At 40.2% G+C, this 21,607-nt stretch overlaps 1 protein-coding gene across 1 annotated transcript; it reads right to left on the bottom strand.

Annotated features, from left to right (window-relative positions):
- Nucleotides 1-18,401: 18,401 nt before the first annotated feature.
- LOC138902355 (uncharacterized) lies at nucleotides 18,402-21,607 on the bottom strand. The gene is made up of 5 exons (XM_070190212.1): nucleotides 21,224-21,607; nucleotides 20,496-20,762; nucleotides 19,567-19,758; nucleotides 18,923-19,240; nucleotides 18,402-18,590 (listed from the first exon to the last, which is right to left on the bottom strand). The coding sequence occupies exons 1-5, from the start codon at nucleotides 21,605-21,607 to the stop codon at nucleotides 18,402-18,404; spliced, it is 1,350 nt and encodes a 449-aa protein (XP_070046313.1).

Here is a 21,607-nt window from a genome sequence, read left to right as displayed (position 1 = left end):
TGGGAAAAGGTTACCTCACCGAGGGCCTTTTCAATCTAAATGTAATGGTTGTTGAAAATAATAATAATATTTCAGCTTCTTCTTACTTACTTGAGTCAAATGATTTATGGCATGTACGTTTGGGTCATGTCAATTATAAAACCTTGCGGAAAATGATTAACTTGGAAGTACTGCCCAAGTTTGAATGCGAAAAATCAAAATGTCAAATATGTGTGGAATCTAAGTATGTTAAACATCCTTATAAGTCAGTTGAAAGGAATTCAAATCCTTTAGACTTAATTCACACAGATATTTGTGACATGAAGTCAATACCATCTCGCGGTGGAAAGAAGTATTTCATAACTTTTATTGACGATGGTACTCGATATTGCTATGTTTACTTACTGAATAGTAAAGATGAAGCAATAGACGCATTCAGACAATACAAAAATGAAGTTGAAACGCAACTTAACAAGAAAGTAAAAATGATAAGAAGTGATAGGGGTGGTGAATATGAATCTCCTTTTGAAGAAATATGTTTAGAATATGGAATTATTCATCAAACAACGGCCCCTTACACGCCCCAATCTAATGGGATTGCGGAAAGAAAGAATCGCACATTAAAGGAGATGATGAATGCGTTGTTGATAAGTTCTGGTTTGCCACAGAACTTGTGGGGGGAAGCCATTCTTACGGCTAATCGAATATTAAATCGAGTGCCCCATAGCAAAACACAATCCATTCCTTATGAACAATGGAAAGGAAGGAAGCCCAACTTGAATTATTTTAAAGTGTGGGGGTGTTTGGCAAAAGTGCAAGTTCCTAAACCCAAAAGGGTAAAGATAGGACCGAAAACCGTTGATTGTGTTTTCATAGGATATGCGACAAATAGTAAAGCATATCGATTTCTGGTTCATAAATCAGAAAATCCCGACATTCATAATAATACGGTTATAGAATCAGATAATGCTGAGTTTTTTGAAAATATATATCCGTATAAAAAGGAATGTGAGTCGTTTGGTGAAGGATCAAAACGACCTCGGGAAGAAACAAAAGAAAGTACATGTAATCAGGAGAATCCAAGACGTAGTAAACGTCAAAGAACGTCTACTTCATTTGGACCAGATTTTGTGACTTTCTTATTGGAGAATGAGCCTCAAACATTTAAAGAAGCTATGACTTCTTCGGAATCATTGTTTTGGAAAGAGGCAGTCAATAGTGAAATAGAATCCATATTGAACAACCATACATGGGAATTGGTTGATCTTCCTCCTGGAAATAAACCTTTGGGTTCTAAATGGATTTTTAAGAGAAAAATCAAAGATGATGGCACTATTGATAAATTCAAGGCAAGGCTCGTAGTCAAAGGGTATAGACAACGAGAAGGTCTAGACTACTTTGATACATACTCTCCAGTTACAAGAATTACGTCCATACGGATGTTAGTAGCATTAGCTGCAGTGTATGGTCTTGAAATTCATCAAATGGATGTTAAGACGGCCTTCTTAAATGGAGAGTTGGAGGAAGAAATTTACATGGAACAACCTGAAGGGTTTGTGGTTCCAGGTAAAGAAAAGAAGGTATGTAGACTTGTTAAGTCTCTTTACGGACTAAAACAAGCACCCAAACAATGGCATGCGAAATTTGACCAAACAATGTTGTCAAATGGTTTTAAGATAAATGAATGTGATAAATGCGTGTACATTAAAAATGTTCCAAATCACATAGTCATTGTTTGCCTATATGTGGATGATATGTTGATAATGAGTAATGACATTGCCAACATAAATGCTACTAAGCGTATGCTCAATAGCAAGTTTGATATGAAAGACTTGGGAGTTGCTGATTTAATTCTGGGAATTAAGATCAATAAGACTCCTCAAGGTCTGGCATTGTCACAATCTCATTATATTAAGACAGTACTTGAAAAATTCAAGCACTTGGGCTTTAAAGTTGCAAAGACTCCAATTGACGTGAATCTTGCATTAGCAAAGAACAAAGGCCAAAGCATATCACAATTGGATTATGCTCGTGTATTGGGATGCTTAATGTATATCATGAATTGTACACGACCAGACATAGCTTGTGCTATAAGTAAACTGAGTCGATATACGAGCAATCCAGGCCAATCTCATTGGATGGCAATGAAACGAGTTTTGGGATATTTAGAACATACCCAGAACTTTGAATTGCACTACAGTAATTTCCCTGCGGTGATTGAGGGATACTGTGATGCAAATTGGATCACCGGTTCAACTGATTCTAAGTCCACGAGTGGATATGTATTCACTATTGGTGGAGGAGCGGTATCTTGGAAGTCGTCCAAACAAACATGTATTGCCCGCTCTACAATGGAGGCTGAATTCATAGCCTTAGATAAAGCCGGTGAAGAAGCTGAATGGCTCCGGAATTTCTTGGAAGACATTCCATTTTGGCCCAAACCGTTGGCACCAATATGCATACATTGTGATAGTCAAGCGGCAATTGGAAGGGCTGGGAGCGTCATGTATAACGGTAAATCTCGTCATATACGACGAAGACATAAAACCGTTAGGCAATTACTCTCTAGAGGAATTATCACAATTGACTATGTAAAGTCAAGTGATAATGTGTCGGATCCACTTACAAAAGGCCTAACTAGAGAGGTAGTTGAGAAATCATCAAGGGGAATGGGGCTATGGCCGAGAACAAGTCATTGTGGCGGTAACTCTACCTAGAAGACTGGAGATCCCAAGATCTAGGTTCAAAGAGATCAAACAAAGTCATTAATGACGGTTCAACATTGTCAAATAAAATTTTAGTCCATTCTCGTGATGAGACAATGTTCAGTACCAAGGATAAAGCATTAAGGCTTTTTAATGATTTCTAAATTTGATACGGGGTATATCAAATAGTGTATCTACAGGATGACACGTTTAGGAATCACCTATTTAAGTGTGAAGTGTGAGCCGCTTCAAGGAGAACTTTGTAAGGCCAGTTCTCTACGCACTTATGAAACCAGGCGGTGTTCATGGCTGAAACGAACACAACAATGAGAACCAAAGACGGTTAAGGGTTGATTGTGTGACTTATGGTTGTCTAGGTATACACCAAAGATCGACGGTTCAAAGATATCAAATCTACCGATTGACCGAGTATATCCGACATAAGTTTACTACGGAAAGTTCAAAGGGAAACCTACTTATCCAGATGCAATTAATCCTTGCTTGTAAATCACACAGTTTTTCATGCATACTTCCGTGATATAGCCATTCCCCATTCATGTGGGGGATTGTTGAGGTTTTATTTTTAAGATGTAATATTCTTAAAATGAGGGTGAATGGGAAATGGAGGGAAAATGAAATTTTGAGTAAAATTTTAAGTTTTCCCCTCTTAACAATGAGACATTGTCCCATATTGGAAGTGGAAGACATTTTTGGTGGGTATATATATAATTGCTCTTCTTGTAGCTCTTAAAGAGTTAAGAAGAAAGCAAGCCTCGCGCCGTCGTCGTCGTCGCTCGCTCGGCTCGGCTTCGGCTACGGCTACGGCTACGGCTACGGCTTCGGCTTCGGCTTCGGCTTCGGATTTGGATTTGGATTTGGTCAAATGATCGATTGATTGATTAATTTTTTGGACCAAATTTATTTGTTAATAGTAAATATTAACGTAAGATTATCCGTATTTGTAACGGATATTTTCCAATCCGTGTATTGATAATTTGGCAGCCGGATAATGGTCTTCCCACCATGAAGTGCTTGCTCCACAAACATGTAATGCTTGCTCCACCATGAAGGGTGGACGTTTGGTCTTGCACTCCTTCTTGGCTGCTATATATATGAGCAGCAAATGTTGAAGAAAGATACTCAACTCAACATACAATTCGCTCAACAAATTGGCTATACATTGCATTCCTTCCTCTCAGAACTTCCATACGTTTTTCTGAGTATATACTCCTTCGTTCTGCATTGTTTTTAACTTCAAACAAAGCAACTGTAAGTGTGATTTGCTACCGAACTTTGTGTTCGCCGAAACACTGGGGTTTGAAGTACCGCTACACCAGTGTGTTATTCGTTCTATCCTGGGAGGAAATAATCCATTACCTTGGGTACTAGGAGGGGATTAAATTCCTTAAGGAAACACTGTGAATTCAGTGGGCTCGAATTTATTATTATTGTTTCATTACGTTAACTTATATTTTGCAGAATTAATATTTACAAATACAGCAATATTGACCGGGAATAACATAGGCAAACCGACAATCACATAACACAGCTAAGATTAAACATGGTTTAATACTCCCAATGACGGAAAACTCATAAATATCTAATACAAATAACTGAAATACTGCTACAACCACCCCAAAATTTGGTGTCAACGAGTACATGAGATGAGTATCAAAACATAACCAAATCCATAGTACAACTTTTTGAGAAATAGAACAGTACTAAAGAAAATAAAAGGGGAAAAAAGTCAAGGTCTGCGAACGTCATAACAGCTACCTTGAAGTCTCCAAGCACTGGTACTAGCCCTGATCTAGCAATCACCATGTCCGGATGTACCTGGATCTGCACACGAAGTGCAGAGTGTAGTATGAGTACAATCAACTCCATGTACTCAATAAGTAACAAGATTAACCTTGGTTGAAACCAGTGACGATGACAACACATGTATGATAATGACAGTAACAATAAATAACTAAGAAGAATTCTCTTAATCAATTCGTTCATGGTAAAGAAATTTAGACATGCTTTCAAGTTCAACAATTAAAGTCCAACACCAATTGGAGCAGGGCAAGTGCAACTAGCATGAGGAATGGTACATCTCTATGCCTACATGTCAAATGTATAATTTCATGAAGATATTCCCAAGTACTCACACATTCAGAATACTCAATCTGTCTAACTCAAATTCCCACTCATCACACACACACATAATCATTCAGCACTGTACGGGTGCCTTGCATCTATGCACCTCACCATGCTTGCGCTCACTGCTGGTATGTCAGAATCCGGAGGGATGAATCCTTCCCAAGCGCTAATCAAAGCCTATAAGGTCTTCTGCGGCATGCAACCCGATCCACATAGTAATAATAATAGTAAAGCCAATATGGCATGCTGCAGTGTGCAGCCCGATCTACAATAACACTCACAACACGGCTCTCAGGCCCACCTCAGTTATCAATCTCTCAAGTCCCAAGGGATCACAATCTCGTACCACTCAGCCCAAACAATGATAACATGTGATGTAACAATGAATGATAAACAAAGACTGAGATATGATATGCAAATGAAAAATCATGACTGAGTATATAATTACAGTTAAAGAAAATAACTCAAAACAACATAAATAACCTCATTAGGTCTCTACCGAATAAGCACATAGCCTAAACACGATTTCTAAAATGAATCACAACTCAATTACTCTAACGAGTAGGGATTACAGGGATAAAACAAGACTTAATAACAACACAGTACAAAAGAATCAACCCGGATCATGATTACCACGGTGCACGCTCACGCCTCTCACCTAGTATGTGCCTCACCCCAACACAACACTAATAACACGGTTTCCAAGGATAAATACCCTCAATTCCAAGTTTAGAAATGTTACTTACCTCAAAGAGCACAAATCAATACTCCAAGAAGTCTTTGCCATGTGAATCAGCCTCCGAGCGACTCGAATGTAGACAAAGCAACTTAATTCCATCAATAATAGCTATAGGAGATAATTCCAAAAGATAAAGCTAAGGTCTTTAATCAAAGTGAGAAAGTCAACTCACAAAGTCAACCCCGGGCTCGCAACTCGGGACCCGATAAAATTTATCAAATTCGAACACCCATTCAATTACCAGTCCAACCATACTAAATTCATTCAATTCCATCCACAAATCGTCCCCCAAATCATCAATTCTTACTCTCCAACAACAGCGTCTAAAGTCTCCAATTTCCACCTCAAACACACCTAAACTAGGTGTAAGAATCAATGGGTAATTAATTTTTATTAATAAAAAGGATGAATCTCCACTTACCTCTTCAATTGTATCCAAAACCCTCTCAAACATCGCTCCTAGCCGAGTTCCATAAGTCCAAAATGAGAGAAAAATACGAAACCCTTCGATTATAAGTTATGTCCAGCAAAACCGCACTTGTAGTCAATATGGTCGCATCTGCGACACCGTTTCTGCGGTAGAAGCGAAATTCACTTAACTCTCGACCAAGCACAATTGCAGCCCTCCATGCACACAAGAGGGACCGCATATGCGGTCCTGCCTTAGCTCCTGCGCGTCCACACCTGCGGAGAATCTACGCTTCTGTGACTCCAGCCCATCCTTCCCACATCCTCTCCTGCGGCAAAATTGCTCGCACCTGCGTGCTTGCAGACGTGGAAAAGACCTCGCACATGCGACCTCTTCCAAGCCCAGCTAACCTCCGCATATGTGATAAGCCTGTCACTTCTGCGACTTCTCACATGCGATCAAGACCTTGCAAATGTGATCAAATGAGAAGCCTTATGCTTCAGCAATCCCTTAAGTCCAAATATCCATCCGATTTCAATCTGAATCTCATCCATGGTCCCCAGGACCCCATCCAAACATACCAACACATCCTAAAATAAGATACGAACTTAGTCGAAGCCTCAAATCATATCAAACAACATTAAAATCAAGAATCGCACCCCAATTTAAGTGTAATGAAACTAATGACTTTTCAACTTCTAAAACCAATCCTGAACTATATCAAATCATCTCCGAATGACCACAAATTTTTCTTACTATGACACAACGGACCTATTCCAGCTCCCTGAACCAAAATTTGAACCCGGTATCATCAAAGTCAACTCTCGGTCAAACCTCTCATCCCTCCAAACCTTCAACTTTTTAACTTTCGCCAAAAGCCTCAAACCAACCTACGGACCTCCAAATAAATATCCGGACATACGCCTAAGTCCAAAATTATCCTACGAAGCTATTGGAGCCATCAAAACTCCATTCTAGATTCGTTTACATGAAAGTCAAAATCCGGTCAACTCTTTCAACTTAAGTTTTCGACCTTGGGACTAAGTGTCCCAATTTATTCTGAAATATCTTCGGAACTAAATCAACCGCCTGACAAGTCACATAGCCACAAATGAATATAGAAGATGCAATAAATAGGGAAACAGGATTATAATATACAAAATAACCGGCCGGATCGTTAAACAAAGTCAAACTAGTCAATTTGCCGATGGATTTCTCATAATACAGACATAGTTGGAAGTCTTGGGACGTTCTCATCTTGGTTTGCATTACATCGACACCTGGATGATATAAAATATAGGTAAGGGATTTCTTCACATTGTCATCTGAGTATGAGAAAGTATGCGCAAGAGTTCCTAATTTATGGACGGTTATGGGTAAAAATATTAGTTCCACCACATAAGTGCCTGGATGTGGTGCAATATCGAAAATAATGGTCTCCCATTATGGACGGATAAACGTATAGAAGCGACTCCAACAGAGAGGGATTATGATATGTATAATTAATAAATACAAGAAGTAGACAATGACCTTGAGATGATAGAAAAGGGGAAGAACCCCAAACATCTACAAAAATAAGTTGCAGGAATGAAGAATTTTTATTAATGCGAAGAGAATGAGACATTCTATGCGACTCACTAAGTTGGAAAATAATACATAAATTATTTAATCTAGGACTAGAACTAGAAAGCTTGTATGTATATAACAAGTGAAAGCGAGAAGATTAGTGCCATTAAAAATTTAACATCTCGTTCACCCATCATGATTTGAATTCTATAACTGCTTGTTGTTGGAATAGTTGCTGCCATAGGTAATGCGTGAGAACTGATTTCATCCATCATGCCCTCCTCATCCTCTGTAGGACATTCCATGACCCCTTGAGTTAGTATTGTTCCGATTGAAGGTTGTCTATCCTCATTAAAGCTGTGTTTATCATATTGGATGCTAGGATATGAGAGAGGTCAGGTGGATTGATAGAGATGGATGACAGTGACGAACGTGAATAAAGTCATGATTTTATAATAGGATGTGGAGCTCATAATATGTAATTTCTAAAGGTCTTGCGGACAAAGTAGTAATAATATCCTTAAAATCATGTCGCAATCCCCTGAACACATAAATGTTAAAGTCTAGAGGATTCAAAGGTCTACCTATGACTGCTAATTCATTGGAGAGAATCTGTGCCCTTTTGAAGGAATTGGGTATGACTTAAAATTAACCGATTTGAGCTTTTGCAATTACATATGAACGTTAAGAATTTTGGAGTTAGACGGAGAGAACAAAGTAACTAGCTTCTAAAGCATCCCAAATATCTTTGGAAGTATTCAATCTAATAGCAATGGGTATAGTTTCTTCTGAAAGATATGAATATGTGGAGACTCAAAATAAGTTGATCCTATTGGATCCAACTGGTGAATGCTAGGTTGGTTTGGATAGAACTTGATACCTCAACAACAATAACAGATTATGGACATGGTTGTGGTTCATCAATGAAATTATGAAGATTTTGTCCACGTAAAAAGGTAACAATTGAGTCTTCTAGAATATGTAATTTTTGGAGGTGAGTTTGACAAAAATAAATTGTTGAGCATGTCTAAGGGGATTTGATGAGGAAGATGACATGACCAGTGTTGGTTGGGAAGAGATGTTAGAAGGAAGGGTTGAGATAAACAATGAGTTGGAGCCGACTCTGATACCATCTTGAGATACCATTTTAGAACTAGAAGGTTTTAGGTCTTCATTTCTTTGTGTACACTGATTATTCAATATTGATAATAAAAGAGTGCATATTGTTCTAGAGGAATACAACAACTAGAGGATAGCTACGGAAGAATCTAATAACACATCTAGTTAGTTGTAGCTTCTAGATAAAGGAAACGTTGATGGAATTCGTGAATACCTTAAAAAGGATGAGGGTTGATATTGAATGCCTAAAGAAACTAAAGAGTCTTACAGAGATAAAGGTCCAAATATACCCCTATGTGGCTTTCGTCTTGTTATCAAAATCAGATCAATTTTCCATGGTGAAAAATCATTAGTGACAAGGGTATATTTGAGATGTAAGGTAATGATGATAGGTCCTATAAGACGATTGTTAAACAAAGGGCATATATAAGATAAATTGCAAATGTTTTGGGTATATTTGAACCTTGCTCTATATATTCTCAGCACAAGATATGGCTTTTTGATTTATGATTTCCAACTATATGTTGAACAGTAATACATAAGCATTAATTTCGAGTCATTGGGTAGACGAGATTTATATGTTTTGAGTTATTATAGTGAAAAAGGGTCAAATATAACCTTCTACTATTCAACATTGAGCGACATTGCTATCCATTAGACTTTTGGTCTAACTGTACAGGGTAAAATATGTTCATACTAAATGCTCACATAATAGAGCGAGACGTGGAGTCAGAGACAGATGAAGAGCGAGGCAAGTGGAAACCAAGTTAGGGGCAGCAATCTCGGTTGTCCCCGAAGGGAATATTGCTCATAAAAATAAATAAATACCGGCCACCTGGTAGCATTCAATGGAGAATATTCTGAAGTATTAAATACATAGTCCGTTATAGAGAACATGACATTCATAGCCCGACATTACACATTCTTCAATGGCCCCCATAATTATCATTTAAGAGGGGCTTGATCCTAGGACTTTGTTCCCTCGGTGCAATTATAAATAGTGAGTTCAACAACCATTGTAAAGACACAAATTTTTTGACAAACTTATGCTATATACTATTCAAAATCTCAATAACATTTTGTTTCTTGCTTGTTAACATTGTAACTATTTCCTTTGGAAGCTTTGCTCCCAGAACCAAGCTATCCGTTGTCTTATCTCGATTTCAACGCTAAGTGTTGCATTCTTATTTAATTTATTTATTATTTTGGGATAAAATCGATTCGTTTATCTATAAATCATGTATAAATTGAATTGTACCATTTTATGGGTAAACAATTTGGTGCCCACTGTGGGGCTTAGCCAATTACGTAATTGAGTTTATCCTTGTATCTATTACTAACTTGTTTGATTCTTTGTTTCTTAGCCAAAAATCTTTAAAAAGGCAGATAACGATGTCAACCTCGCACATAAAGTTAAGGCCTAGGGAAATCAGCTTCAACACGAAGGCCGGTCACTGCTACCCATAACGAGGGGGATGACCACACCGATCCATGCTGGGAAATATACACGACATGTTCGAGAGGCAACTCCCGATAATGCTAAAGACGAGCACGTCGCAGAAACAATAAGAATCCCGAGGGAGCAACAAAATTCTATTATGGGCCATATCTCACGACATGATCAGGTCATGATGAAGTTGAGGCAGGCATTGTCGGGTGCTTCCAACAACGCAAATGGACGAGGTCCAGTTCCTCTCGGTGTTCATGCAAACCAAACAACACAGAGGGTTGATAATAATACCCCGAGAGGCGAGGTCGGCTTGGACAAGGGCATGGGGTAACAGTAGCGGATCCGGTAACAACAATGAGAATTATCCCTTTAAAATCGAACTTATGCCATTTATGAGAGAAATAAATGCCCGACTGGGCCAGATTCTGGGCGCACTGCTAGTATTGAAAGGACCAGATTCAAAGAAGTACACCCAGTTTCCGTTCAAACCAAGCGCGACACCGGAGTTGATCTCGAAGCGATTCAAAATGCCAGATGTGCCAAAATACGATGGAACTTCGGATCCTCAGGAGCACATCACTACCTATACAACAACGGTGAAAGGAAACGACTTAGTATCGCACGAGATTGAGTCAGTCTTGTTGAAGAAGTTTGGGGAGACCCTCAAGAAAGGGGAACTGATATGGTACTCACTTTTACCTGAGCACTTAATAGATTCCTTCGAGATGCACGCAAATTCTTTTATCAAGGCCCATACCTGGGCCAGGCAGGTACAAGCCTAAAAGGCTGACATATTCAGAATTGCACAAGGAGAGTCTGAATTGCTGCGGGGGTTCGTGACCAGATTCCGGGAGGAAATGATGCTGCTACCGATCGTGCTAGATGAATGGGCAGATGAGGCATTTACTAAAGGGCTGAATCTGAGAAGTTCTGATGCTTCCCGTATATTGAAAGAAAGTCTGCTCGAGTTCCAGGCAATAACATGGGTGAATGTTCATAACCAGTATGATTTGAAGATAAGAATTGAGGATGACCAGCTCGGTTTCCCATCATAATCCCAGGGTCGGGTCTGGGAGAAGAATAAGGAAAAGTTGATGGATGACTTCGACGCGGACTAACGGTCTTTTAGAGGTAAACGTCTGCCTTATGAAAGGGCCGAAAGACACGATAGGGGTTTTCGATCGGCGGACAAATTCGTTACCGATGTGAGAGTTGATCGCGACAGAAATAACAGATCAATGCAGGACAAAGAGGTATCGGGCTCTCGAGACTCCGCCTACCCCAGATTATCCGAAGACTACTTCAACTTCAACATGGTGGAACTAGTGTCGGCTATGAGGAACATTAAGGAAGCACGGTTGATCTCGTCCAATTTCACTCCTCTCTTTGAGGTTATGAAAATGGTCGATGCAATAGTAATACCCAACAAGAGTTGGGGTCGAATTCCGCACGGAGCTATATGTATGGATGTTAGTAGTATATATCTTACCGCGTGATTTCGTATATCTAAATTTGCACTAACGTAATATTTGTTTTTTTTGTTTAAAAATCTATACTAAACTATGATTGTGATTCAAAGAATGAAACTAGGAAATTGTTTTTGTTGTTTTCCAAATGATATAAAAGTCCTAGGTCTATGACCTTAATATGGGTGTTTTCCTAATGAATTGTAAAATTTAAAGCTTGTTTTATTGGTCGGGATGTATTATAGCTATCAACACTCAAATACCCACTCAATACCTCTCGGTCAGAGAGTGATTTTTTCCAATTTGTCTTTCTCAAGTCCAAATGAGTATTGAACAAAATAGTTGATAAGAAGCTCAAGTCGGGTTTTACTATCTCTAGGGTAAACCCTTTAATTAGGTTTATCAATCTCTCGATTAAATCAATTTCTTGTTAGCCAAGGTTTTCTAGGCTATGTCTCTCTTTCTCAAGTAGAGACTAAGCCAAATAGGCATGAATTAATGTTTGCAACCATTAATTCTTCAAATAAAAACAAGAACAAGGCTAGATAATAAATACCCAACCATAAACAAGCAATATATCAAATACCCATTAAGTTTACACACTAGGGATAAGTCACAATCCTAGTAAAAATTTAGCTACTCATGCTTAAACTAGAAGAAACAGAAGAAGAAATGATAATTAGACCCATATTGATAATTAAAATGATGAAATCAATATTCAAAAAGCTCAACATAGCAAAAACTACTAAAAAGAGTAAAATAAACCATCTAATATAGCAGCTGATGTCAAAAGTTAACCTAAAAAAAGTAAAACTCTTCTATTTATACAAAGCTAGAATTTTTGGACAAAAATACCCTTACGGAGGTTCTGCAGCCGCACAATTCCATGTGCGGTATGCACTTCGCTTCAGCATGAAAAGGTTGGAAATCTGCGGCTGCATAATAATGAAGTGCATCCGCACTGCCCTCTTTCTTCGGTCCGCACAATAATGTCTGCGGCCGTACTTTGTTCTTCTACGGTTCGCACAAGGAATTGTGCGGCCGCGTAGCTCTTCTTCTGCGGCTGCACTTGTGTTGGACTGGAGTTGCAGGTTCTATGAAATTTTTCTATGACCCAGCTTTTGCGGCCACACAATTCGTGTGCGGTCCGCATCTTGCAACATTCTCTGATGGAATTGCTTCATGACCTGTGGCCGCAGATGATATTCTGCGATCCACACTTTGAGCTTTTGTGCCTATTTTTGTCCTTGAGTTCAGATTACTCCTTCTTGAGTTGGATTTCATCTCAGGAGCTCATCTTCCAATATTCCTGTAATTAAGTATATTTCATCAATTTTCGGGAACACAATTAAGCACTTTTGGACAAAAACGAAAGCTAAAAGGTGCTAATAAGTAGTCAAAATCCTCACTTATCAAACTCACCCAAACTTAAGCTTTTGCTTGTCCTCAAGCATATAAAGTAGTTCCCTCCTCCACAAGTTAAGAGCCATTCCAGCTAATCAAAGGTGAATCAATCACACATCAATTGGGACCAACAATTACCTATGACACTTATGAATTATCAAGAAGGCAACAAGTTAAACTTTTAAGAACGGATGGTTCTAATGTGACACTTGAGCATCAAGAGTTAACTTTATTCATCAAGGAATCTCGCTCTTTCATGTAGGTCATTCTGGATCCCAAACTCCTCCTCCTCTACTCTCCGTTTTCCTATCTCAGTTAAGAATATAGAACTCAATTCAAATATTTGTGAAAGGTTCATTCATCTCTCTCAAAAGAATGTCGCAAGTACGGCTTAAAGTACCATAGGATTGCCCCACATGTAAATCACCATTAATGTAAGCTTACTCGGCTTGAAATCACGTTGGACTTTTCGGGATGAAATGAAGGCTTTTGGACTAAGGTTGGATAAGCTATGATAGAACGAGTTCACCTTTCCTTAAGCACTCCATTTTCTTTTATTAGCTCATGCTTTTGCCAACTTTTTGAGGCATTTTCTTTTCCTTAGGGGAACTAGAGAAACTTAACATCACTCTTTCTTGGTCATGATATTCATTTTCTCCTTCTTTGCTTTTTCCATGCTTCGCATCATTACTTTTCTTTGAATTCCTTCAACTTTTCAACTTATTCACTTTCTTTTTGTATTTTTCTTTTTGTTATTTCTTTTTCTTGACTTTCGTTTTCCTCATTTCTTTTCTCTTTTGTCTTGATACCTTTTTCAAACTCCTCGTCTCTCCCCCATACTTACGTTTTTAGCCAATTGTTTCACAAGAGTGTTGAGGAAAGCTCGGGTGCCAAGAGAGGGTCACAATAAGACGGGTAAAGGCTTGTAACGTGGTTATCAAATGAGAAAGGCTTTAGGCTCAATTGAGTTGACTAGTTATAACAACATTGGTGGGCCATGGAAAATTTCAAGCGGGTCAAGGAGAGCCTACAATCACTTCTCAAACCAAGCAAAACTTAAAATTTTGCATAGAAACACATTCGGGGCAAGTTCTAGACCATTTACACGGGTACTTGGACTTGCAACAATAACATCTCACCTCTCACGCAACTGGATTTTTAAAGAGGATAGAGTCGAGAGCCCACAACAACCATATTCAAGATTGAAAATCACTACGGTTCGACTAAACCACTTGATGATTGTCTAAGTTAACACAAGAGTCAAATGGTCACTAGCTAGAGCTATTTCTTTCTAACAACCTTATTTTTAACCATAAGCACATAGTTAAGTGTGTTGGTACCAAGTAAAGCATGTTTGACATTTCGAGCATGACTCAATTAGATCTTTTTATTCATTATTACTACTATTATTACCTAACTACCAACAACAGACTCAATCCCTTAAGAAGGTTGTAACGCCATCCTTCGTTGGGAAGAGTCACCCGGTTCACACAAAAACCAACTTTTGGAAAGAACCATGGCATTAAAAAAACCAAAGGCTTATTATCCACTAAAACATAAAAATAAACTATTAAAGCAAAAAGAAGCTACCACTTCAAAAAGCAAATAAAAAAAAAGCTACCGAGTCAAAAAGAAGACAAACATAAAGATAAAGAAGTTAATAAAGCAAAAACAAACTATTGAAAGCTAAACGAATATACATAACGAGAAGTAAGGAAAAAATAGTACTAAGTTAATTACATGCCAATTTGTCTCATAGTTATCAAAATACCTCATTAGAATCATCAAAATGTCAAAGAAACTCCACCCACTGAATAATAATAAGCATTGTCCCCAATGCTTAATAAAATAAGAGTATAAGAAGGGCGAGAGTGAAGAAAACTCCCTATGTCTCTGTAGCCTTCTCTGTGTCCCCAGCAGTGACACTGACCTCAGTCTCTAATTGGATCTCATCATCCTAAAGTCTGGGAGTAGCTGGGTTGATGAACATCAAACGGACTGCCTCAGCAGTGTCAACAGCAAGTTCTGGCTCCTCAGACTGGACAACTGCTGCGGTGGTCTTCGTGGGAACTGTGCCTGGGTGGTGCGATTCTATCAACATGTTGAATGGAATGTCTCCGACTGCTGCAAGCTTGGTGATCTGTCATCGGAGCTTATCCACCGGTTTCTTCGAAGCCTGTGACTTCCGCATCTTCTTTACTTCTTTGCCCAATTCTTCAATCATGGACCCATGTTGTACCAGAGTAGCCATGATAGTGTTCTGGTTGTCCAGGATCTTCTTCAATGTTTCTTCGATTGTGGGAGGAATCTGGGGTGCCGGAGAGGATGACTGTGCTACAACCTGACTGGATGTGTCAGTCAGCTTTGTAGTAGCTATCTGCATCCAGTTGTTGAGGCTCGCCAGTGTCTGGGAGACTCGCAGCACAGAGAGTGGAGCAGATGGCATCGGTACCGGCTTCAAAGCCGAGGTGGGAGGTACTGAGGCTGAAGGTGGAGGCATTGCAGCTGCACTGGTAGAAGGCTCTGCTAAAGTGGATGGCATATTAGCTGTCTCTATACCCACCACTGCTGCCTCATCAGACTGGCCTACGGTGGTAGTCGGCTGATCCTTTATCTTGGGGTTGTGTGCATCCATCAGAGAATACCAAGTTCTTTGCCCGAACCTTCGTGTCATAGTCTATGGGCTCTACATGTGCATCCGTAAGGTACTCAATGATGGTGTTGGGATACAGGTAGGAAGTAACAGCCTGCCTGACAACCACTAACATTACGGCACCCACATTGATCGGGTACCTATCCATAATAGAGGCGACTAGGACTGTTTGTGGAATCGGTAAGTTTGTCTCATTTTGGCACGGGTCTAGTCTGCTGCATACGAAGGTCTGCCATCCCTTCACATCGAAATTTAGGGTGTTCCGCTGAATATGAACTTTTGTAGTGATCCATGGTGGTGGTGGCCCCGGGATTACAAGAAGCTCGGCTAGCCAAGGGCGAGCTGAATCACCCATTGCCAGCTTCTCGAAGTACTACACTGGCTCCACATCCTCAAACCCCAAGTAGTAGTTCAGTGTGATCTGGTCGAACCGCACCTTCAGATTCCTCACTTTTGTAACTTTGGTCTCTTTTTTGATATGTGCCACATTGGCATAGAACTCCCGGACCAAGTATTCTTTTGAATCCATAATTGACTGGGTGAACCACATCCACCCCTTTCTCTCTCGGAACTACCTCAATACTTCTGGATTGTACTTGTCAAGATCTCTAAGTCAGTATTGCCGCTCAAGAGTAAGCGATCTCACTAGCCACCACTTACGAAAACTAGTGAAGGCAGCTAGACTCACAATCCGGTCCTCCCAGAACTCTTTCTTCTTCGACCTCTCAAGGCCGGTAACTGTGGTCCCCTACCATCGTCCGAAATATCATCCACAGCAGCTGCTTGTGCTTCAGGGACAGGTAGAAGAGGACTCTGAAGCCTGATTTGCATTCTCCGAACCCTTAGAAGTGCTATGTGAGGAGGAAGGTTTGTCTCTAAGTTGGTACCTTCCCTGCGGCTGTTGTGGGTGTGATTAAACCACAGGCTGCTCTTGCATTGAGTTGCCCTCCGATGCTTCCCGAGATGGGGCATATGAACTAGATTCGGAGGGCTCGGGCTGCCTTCCTCGGCCTACTGTGGCTTTCTTGATGATTACCCTTTGGAGGGCGTGGGGTAAATTTCTTTTGCCTCTACCTCTGCCTCTGGGAGGCTCACCCCTCCCCTTTGACGTGTCACCATGACCTGGAGATCTGACCATTTTCTGTAACAAGCTACATCAGAAGTCAGTTGTAATTCAATTAAACACAGACAGTGATAATAATGTTAAACCAGAGTGTAGGGTGGGGAAGTGCGGTCCGCATAATTGCAAGTGCGGCCGCATACTGGGTTGTACAGACCGCACAATTTGGAAATGCGGCCGTAGTGATGAAACTGCGGTCCGCATAAGTTTGAGTGCAACCGCACATCTGAAGTGTGGTCCGCACAATTTTTATTCCGGCTGCACATTGGATACTTCAAAATAACAACTCTCTGAAGATAGAGATTGGTCTGATCTGCCGCCGCACACATATTTTTGCGGTAGCGGTGGAATTTTTGCAGTCCGCACAATTTCAAGTACGGTCCGCAGAATCATGCTTCACCAACTGCCCTAATCTCCACTTCTGCAGACCGCACAATTTCTTGTGCGGCCGCAGATTTCAAAATTAAATCGGCCAGACTTTCTAAGGGTTTCAATTTTATTCAAAAATTCGACATGGTAATAGAAATAAAACATGATAATTAAGATACCCATTCCCCAAATGGCTATTAGGAGTTGACCCAACACAATTTAAACCCCCACACAGACATAAAATTGACCTCTAGTGTCAAATGGACTAAAATAAATAACAAATTATAAATTAAACTAAGAAAATTGAAGAATCCTAGAAGTGATTTGAGCATACCAAATTTGAAGTAATGCAGATGAGTGATCACATATGTTATGCTTGAGAACAATTACTTTAGTAAGAAATATCAATTTTTTACGAATTTGAGCTCAGAGAGGGAAAAAGTCAAACAGTAGCCCCACAAGTACTATTTATACTGAAGGGCCAAACTTAAGGGACAAGAGATCGAGTGCGGACGCAGAATTACTTCTGCGGTCCGCACTCTGCTACTTGGTAGTTCAAATGCCTTTGATCATCTGTGGTCCGCAGATTTAGCTGCGCGGCCGCATATTTTGGTGCGGACCACAGATTTCATGGTGCTGCCGCACTTTGGCTGTTTCACTGACAAACAAACTTCAGAGAGTTTGCATTTTTCATCTCAATTTGTGCGGCCGTAATTGCCTTTTGCTGTAGCATTCAAAATTATGCGGTCCGCACTTTTTCCATACTTAGCCAATTTGTTTTCTGAGCACAGTTCCTTTAAAGCACACTCAATCCTGCAACACACTTCAAATCTAGTTAGCACAAAATAATACCTATCTATAAAAGAAAAAGAGAAAAAGAAAATAAACATGGGTTGCCTCCCAAGAAGCGCCCGATTTAACGTCGCGACATGACGCAGATTACCATCACTTCAAATGATTAAGTTCCACCACGTGGCCATCATCAGTTTGTCCAAATAATACTTCACCCGGTGACCATTGACTCAGAATACCTCATCATTTTTGTTCTTCAAGTCCAATGCACCAAAAGGTGTCACACCCACAATTTCAAAGGGACCACTCAATTCGGATTTCAGCTTTCCGAGAAACATCTTCAATCGTGAGTTGAATAAAAAAACAAGATCGCCTACCTTGAAGTCCTTGTCTTGGATGTATTTGTCATGAAGGTACTTCATTTTCTCTTTGTACAAGGACGAACTTTCATATGCATGGTACCTGAACTCATCTAATTCATTCAATTATGCAACCCGCAAGATAACGGTTGCATCCCAATCAAGATTTAACTTCTTTAAAGCCCACAAGGCTTTGTGCTCGAGTTCTACCAGAAGATGACAAGCTTTGCCAAACACCAACCGGTATAGAGACATCCTGATAGGAGTTTTGAAAACAGTCCGATAAGCCCATAGTGCATCATCAAGCTTCTTTGACTAATCCATCCGGTCAACATTCATTGTTTTAGACAAGATACTATTTACCTCCCAGTTGGAGACTTCCACTTGACTGCTAGCTTGAGGATGATAGGGAGTCGTAACTTTATGAGTGACACCATACTTGCTAAGCAAGGTGTCAAAAGCCTTGTTGCAAAAATGCGACCCCCATCGCTTATGATAGCTCGCAGAGTACCAAATCTTGTGAAAATATTCTGCTTCAAAAATGCCACCACACTACTCGCTTTATTGTTGGGTAGAGTAACGGCCTCAACCAATTTAGACACATAATCAACCGCGACCAAGATGTAGGTGTTTTCCAAATAACTCACAAAGGGACCCATGAAGTCAATACCCCACACATCAAAGATATCAATCTCTAAAATGGTAGTGAGAGGCATTTCATTCTTCTTCGAAATTCCACTGGCCCGTTGGCATTCATCACATCTTTTCACCATATCACTTGCATCTTTGTAGAGAGTGGGCCAATAGAAACCGCAACTTAGCACTTTAGCCACCGTTCTTGCTCCGCCATGGTGACCACCATAAGGAGAAGAGTGACAATCTTCAAGAATAACATTTTGCTCTTCATCCGGTACACATCTTCTAATTACCCCATTCGTGCAAATCCAGAAGAGGTAAGGCTCGTCCTAATAATAATCTTGACAAATCCCGTTTGAGCTTCTTCCTTTGATTTGAAGAGAACTCATCCGGTATGATTCCACACACAAGGTAGTTTGCTAGATTAGCAAACCATGGCACCGCCTTCATTGAAATAGCCAAGAGTTGCTCATCGGGGAAGGAGTCATTGATTTCAAGGCCATCATGCGACCTCCCCTCCTCCTCCAAATGAGAAAAGTGGTCTGCCAATTGATTTTCACTCCCTTTTCGATCTTGGATGTCAATATCAAACTCTTGCAACAATAGCACCCATCTCATCAACTGAGCTTTTGAATCTTTCTTGCTCAACAATAACCTTTGCACCCATCAAGTATGGGCGAAACTTCTCAATAGCAAACGCAATGGCAAAGAGCTCTTTTTCAGTAATGGTGTAATTGACTTGGGCATCATTCATGGTCTTACTAGCATAGTAGACCGAATGAAAAATCTTGTTGATACGTTGCCCCAAAACTGCTCTAACCACTACATCACTCGCATCGCACATGAGCTAAAAAAGAATACTCCAATTAGGAACGGTGATGATAGGAGTTGTTGTCAACTTGAACGAGCAATTCAAAGGCTCTCATGCAAGCATCATTGAAGTGAAATTTAACTTCTTTCTCCAAAATCTTGCACAAGGGGTTCACCACTTTGGAAAAATCCTTTATGAAGTGCCGGTAGAACCCCGCGTGACCCAAGAAACATCTCACTCCTTTCATGAATGTTGGAGATGGAAGTTTAGAAATCACCTCTATTTTTTCCTTGTCGACCTCAATGCCCTTCTTTGAAATTTTGTGGCCAAGGACAATGCCCTCCTCGACCATGAAATGACATTTCCCCCAATTCAATACTAAGTTCGTTTCTTCACACCTTGCCAATACTTTATCCAAAATTTCCAAGCAATCATCAAAGGAATCCCCGACTATCGAAAAGTCATCCATGAAGACTTCAAGGTAGTCCTCTACCATATCTATAAAGATCGCCATCATACACCGTTGAAAAGTGGATGGTGCATTGCATAAGCCAAATGGCATCCGCTTGAAAGTGAAAGTGCCATAGGGACAAGTGAAAGTTGTTTTCTCTTGATATTCCGGGGCAATAAGGATTTGATTGTAGCCTGAATATCCATCTAGAAAGCAGTAGAACACCCGACCGGCCAACCTATCAAGCATTTTGTCAAGAAAGGGTAGTGGGAAATGGTATTTTCTTTATGACTTTGTTTAGCTTACGATAGTCCATACACACTCTCCGCTCGGTCACTGTTCTTGTGGCAATCAACTCGTTCTTATCATTGGTGACCACAGTTATACCTCCCTTCTTCGGGACACATTGCATCGGAGAAGTCCACAAACTGTCGAAAATAGGGCAGACCACCCTGACATCCAACCATTTGATAATCTCCTTTTTGACCATGTCTTGCATGGCTTCAATGAGTCTCCTTTGATGTTCAATGGATGGCTTGGCATTGTCCTCCAAGTTAATCTTGTGCATGCAAAATACGGGGCTTATTCCCTGAATATCCGCCAAAGTCCACCCAATAGCTTTCTTCCTCTTGTGGAGCACCTCCAATGTAGAGTCAACCTGCACGTTAGTCAAACAAGAGGAAAGAAAAGATGGTAAAGTAGAACAAGGGCCAAGGAATTCATACCTGAGATGTGGAGGCAATGACTTCGACTCCAAGATAGGAGGCTCTTCAATTGAAGGCTTTGTAGGGGAGTTTTCCTATTCTCAAGATCCAAGGAAAGCTTCCGGGGTGCATAGTTGTATGACCCTATTCCTTGTAAAGAATTAACATATTCCATGAAGCCATCCATCTCGTCATCATCAAAATTTAGCAAGACGGTCTCCAACATGTCAGCCACATTAATCGTGGAACTTGTATCATCAATAATCACATCGGTCACCAAGTCCACGAACGAACACACTTCTTTGCTATTCGGTTGCCTCATAGATTTGCACACGTGGAACACTACCTTTTCATCACCCACCCGGAAAGTGAGGTCACTGGCTTCCACATCAACTAGAGCCTTCCCCTTAGCAAGGAAAGGTCTACCAATAATAATCGGGACCTCATAGTCCACTTCACAATCAAGAATAACAAAATCCGCCGGGAGAATGAACTTGTCAACTCGAACCAATACATCCTCAATCGCCCCCAATGGTCTCTTCATTGTACGATCAGACATTTGTAATTTCATAGATGTGGGTCTTGGTTGCCCAATTTCTAATGTCTTAAAAACTGAATAGGGCATCAAATTGATACTCGCCCTAAGATCACAAAGAGCTTTTGCAAACTCGGCACTTCCAATGGTACAAGGGATTATGAAAGAACCGGGATCTTCCAACGTAGGAGCCAT

The sequence above is a fragment of the Nicotiana tomentosiformis genome, chromosome 12 (assembly GCF_000390325.3).
Source record: "Nicotiana tomentosiformis chromosome 12, ASM39032v3, whole genome shotgun sequence".
Taxonomy (NCBI): Eukaryota; Viridiplantae; Streptophyta; class Magnoliopsida; order Solanales; family Solanaceae; genus Nicotiana; species Nicotiana tomentosiformis.
The sequence above is the reverse complement of the archived record's forward strand: the minus strand, read 5'-3'. Positions and strand labels throughout refer to the sequence as shown.

Excerpts from the sequence above, each read along its gene's own strand:
- LOC138902355 (XM_070190212.1), bottom strand. The coding sequence starts at position 21,607 with ATGGCTCCTACGTTGGAAGATCCCGGTTCTTTCATAATCCCTTGTACC. Across the intron at positions 20,763-21,223 it reads TCCGGGTGGGTGATGAAAAG|GGAATAAGCCCCGTATTTTG; the intron begins GTAGTGTTCCAC and ends GCGGATATTCAG. Across the intron at positions 19,759-20,495 it reads GAACAGTGACCGAGCGGAGA|CTCATGTGCGATGCGAGTGA; the intron begins GTGTGTATGGAC and ends ATTCTTTTTTAG.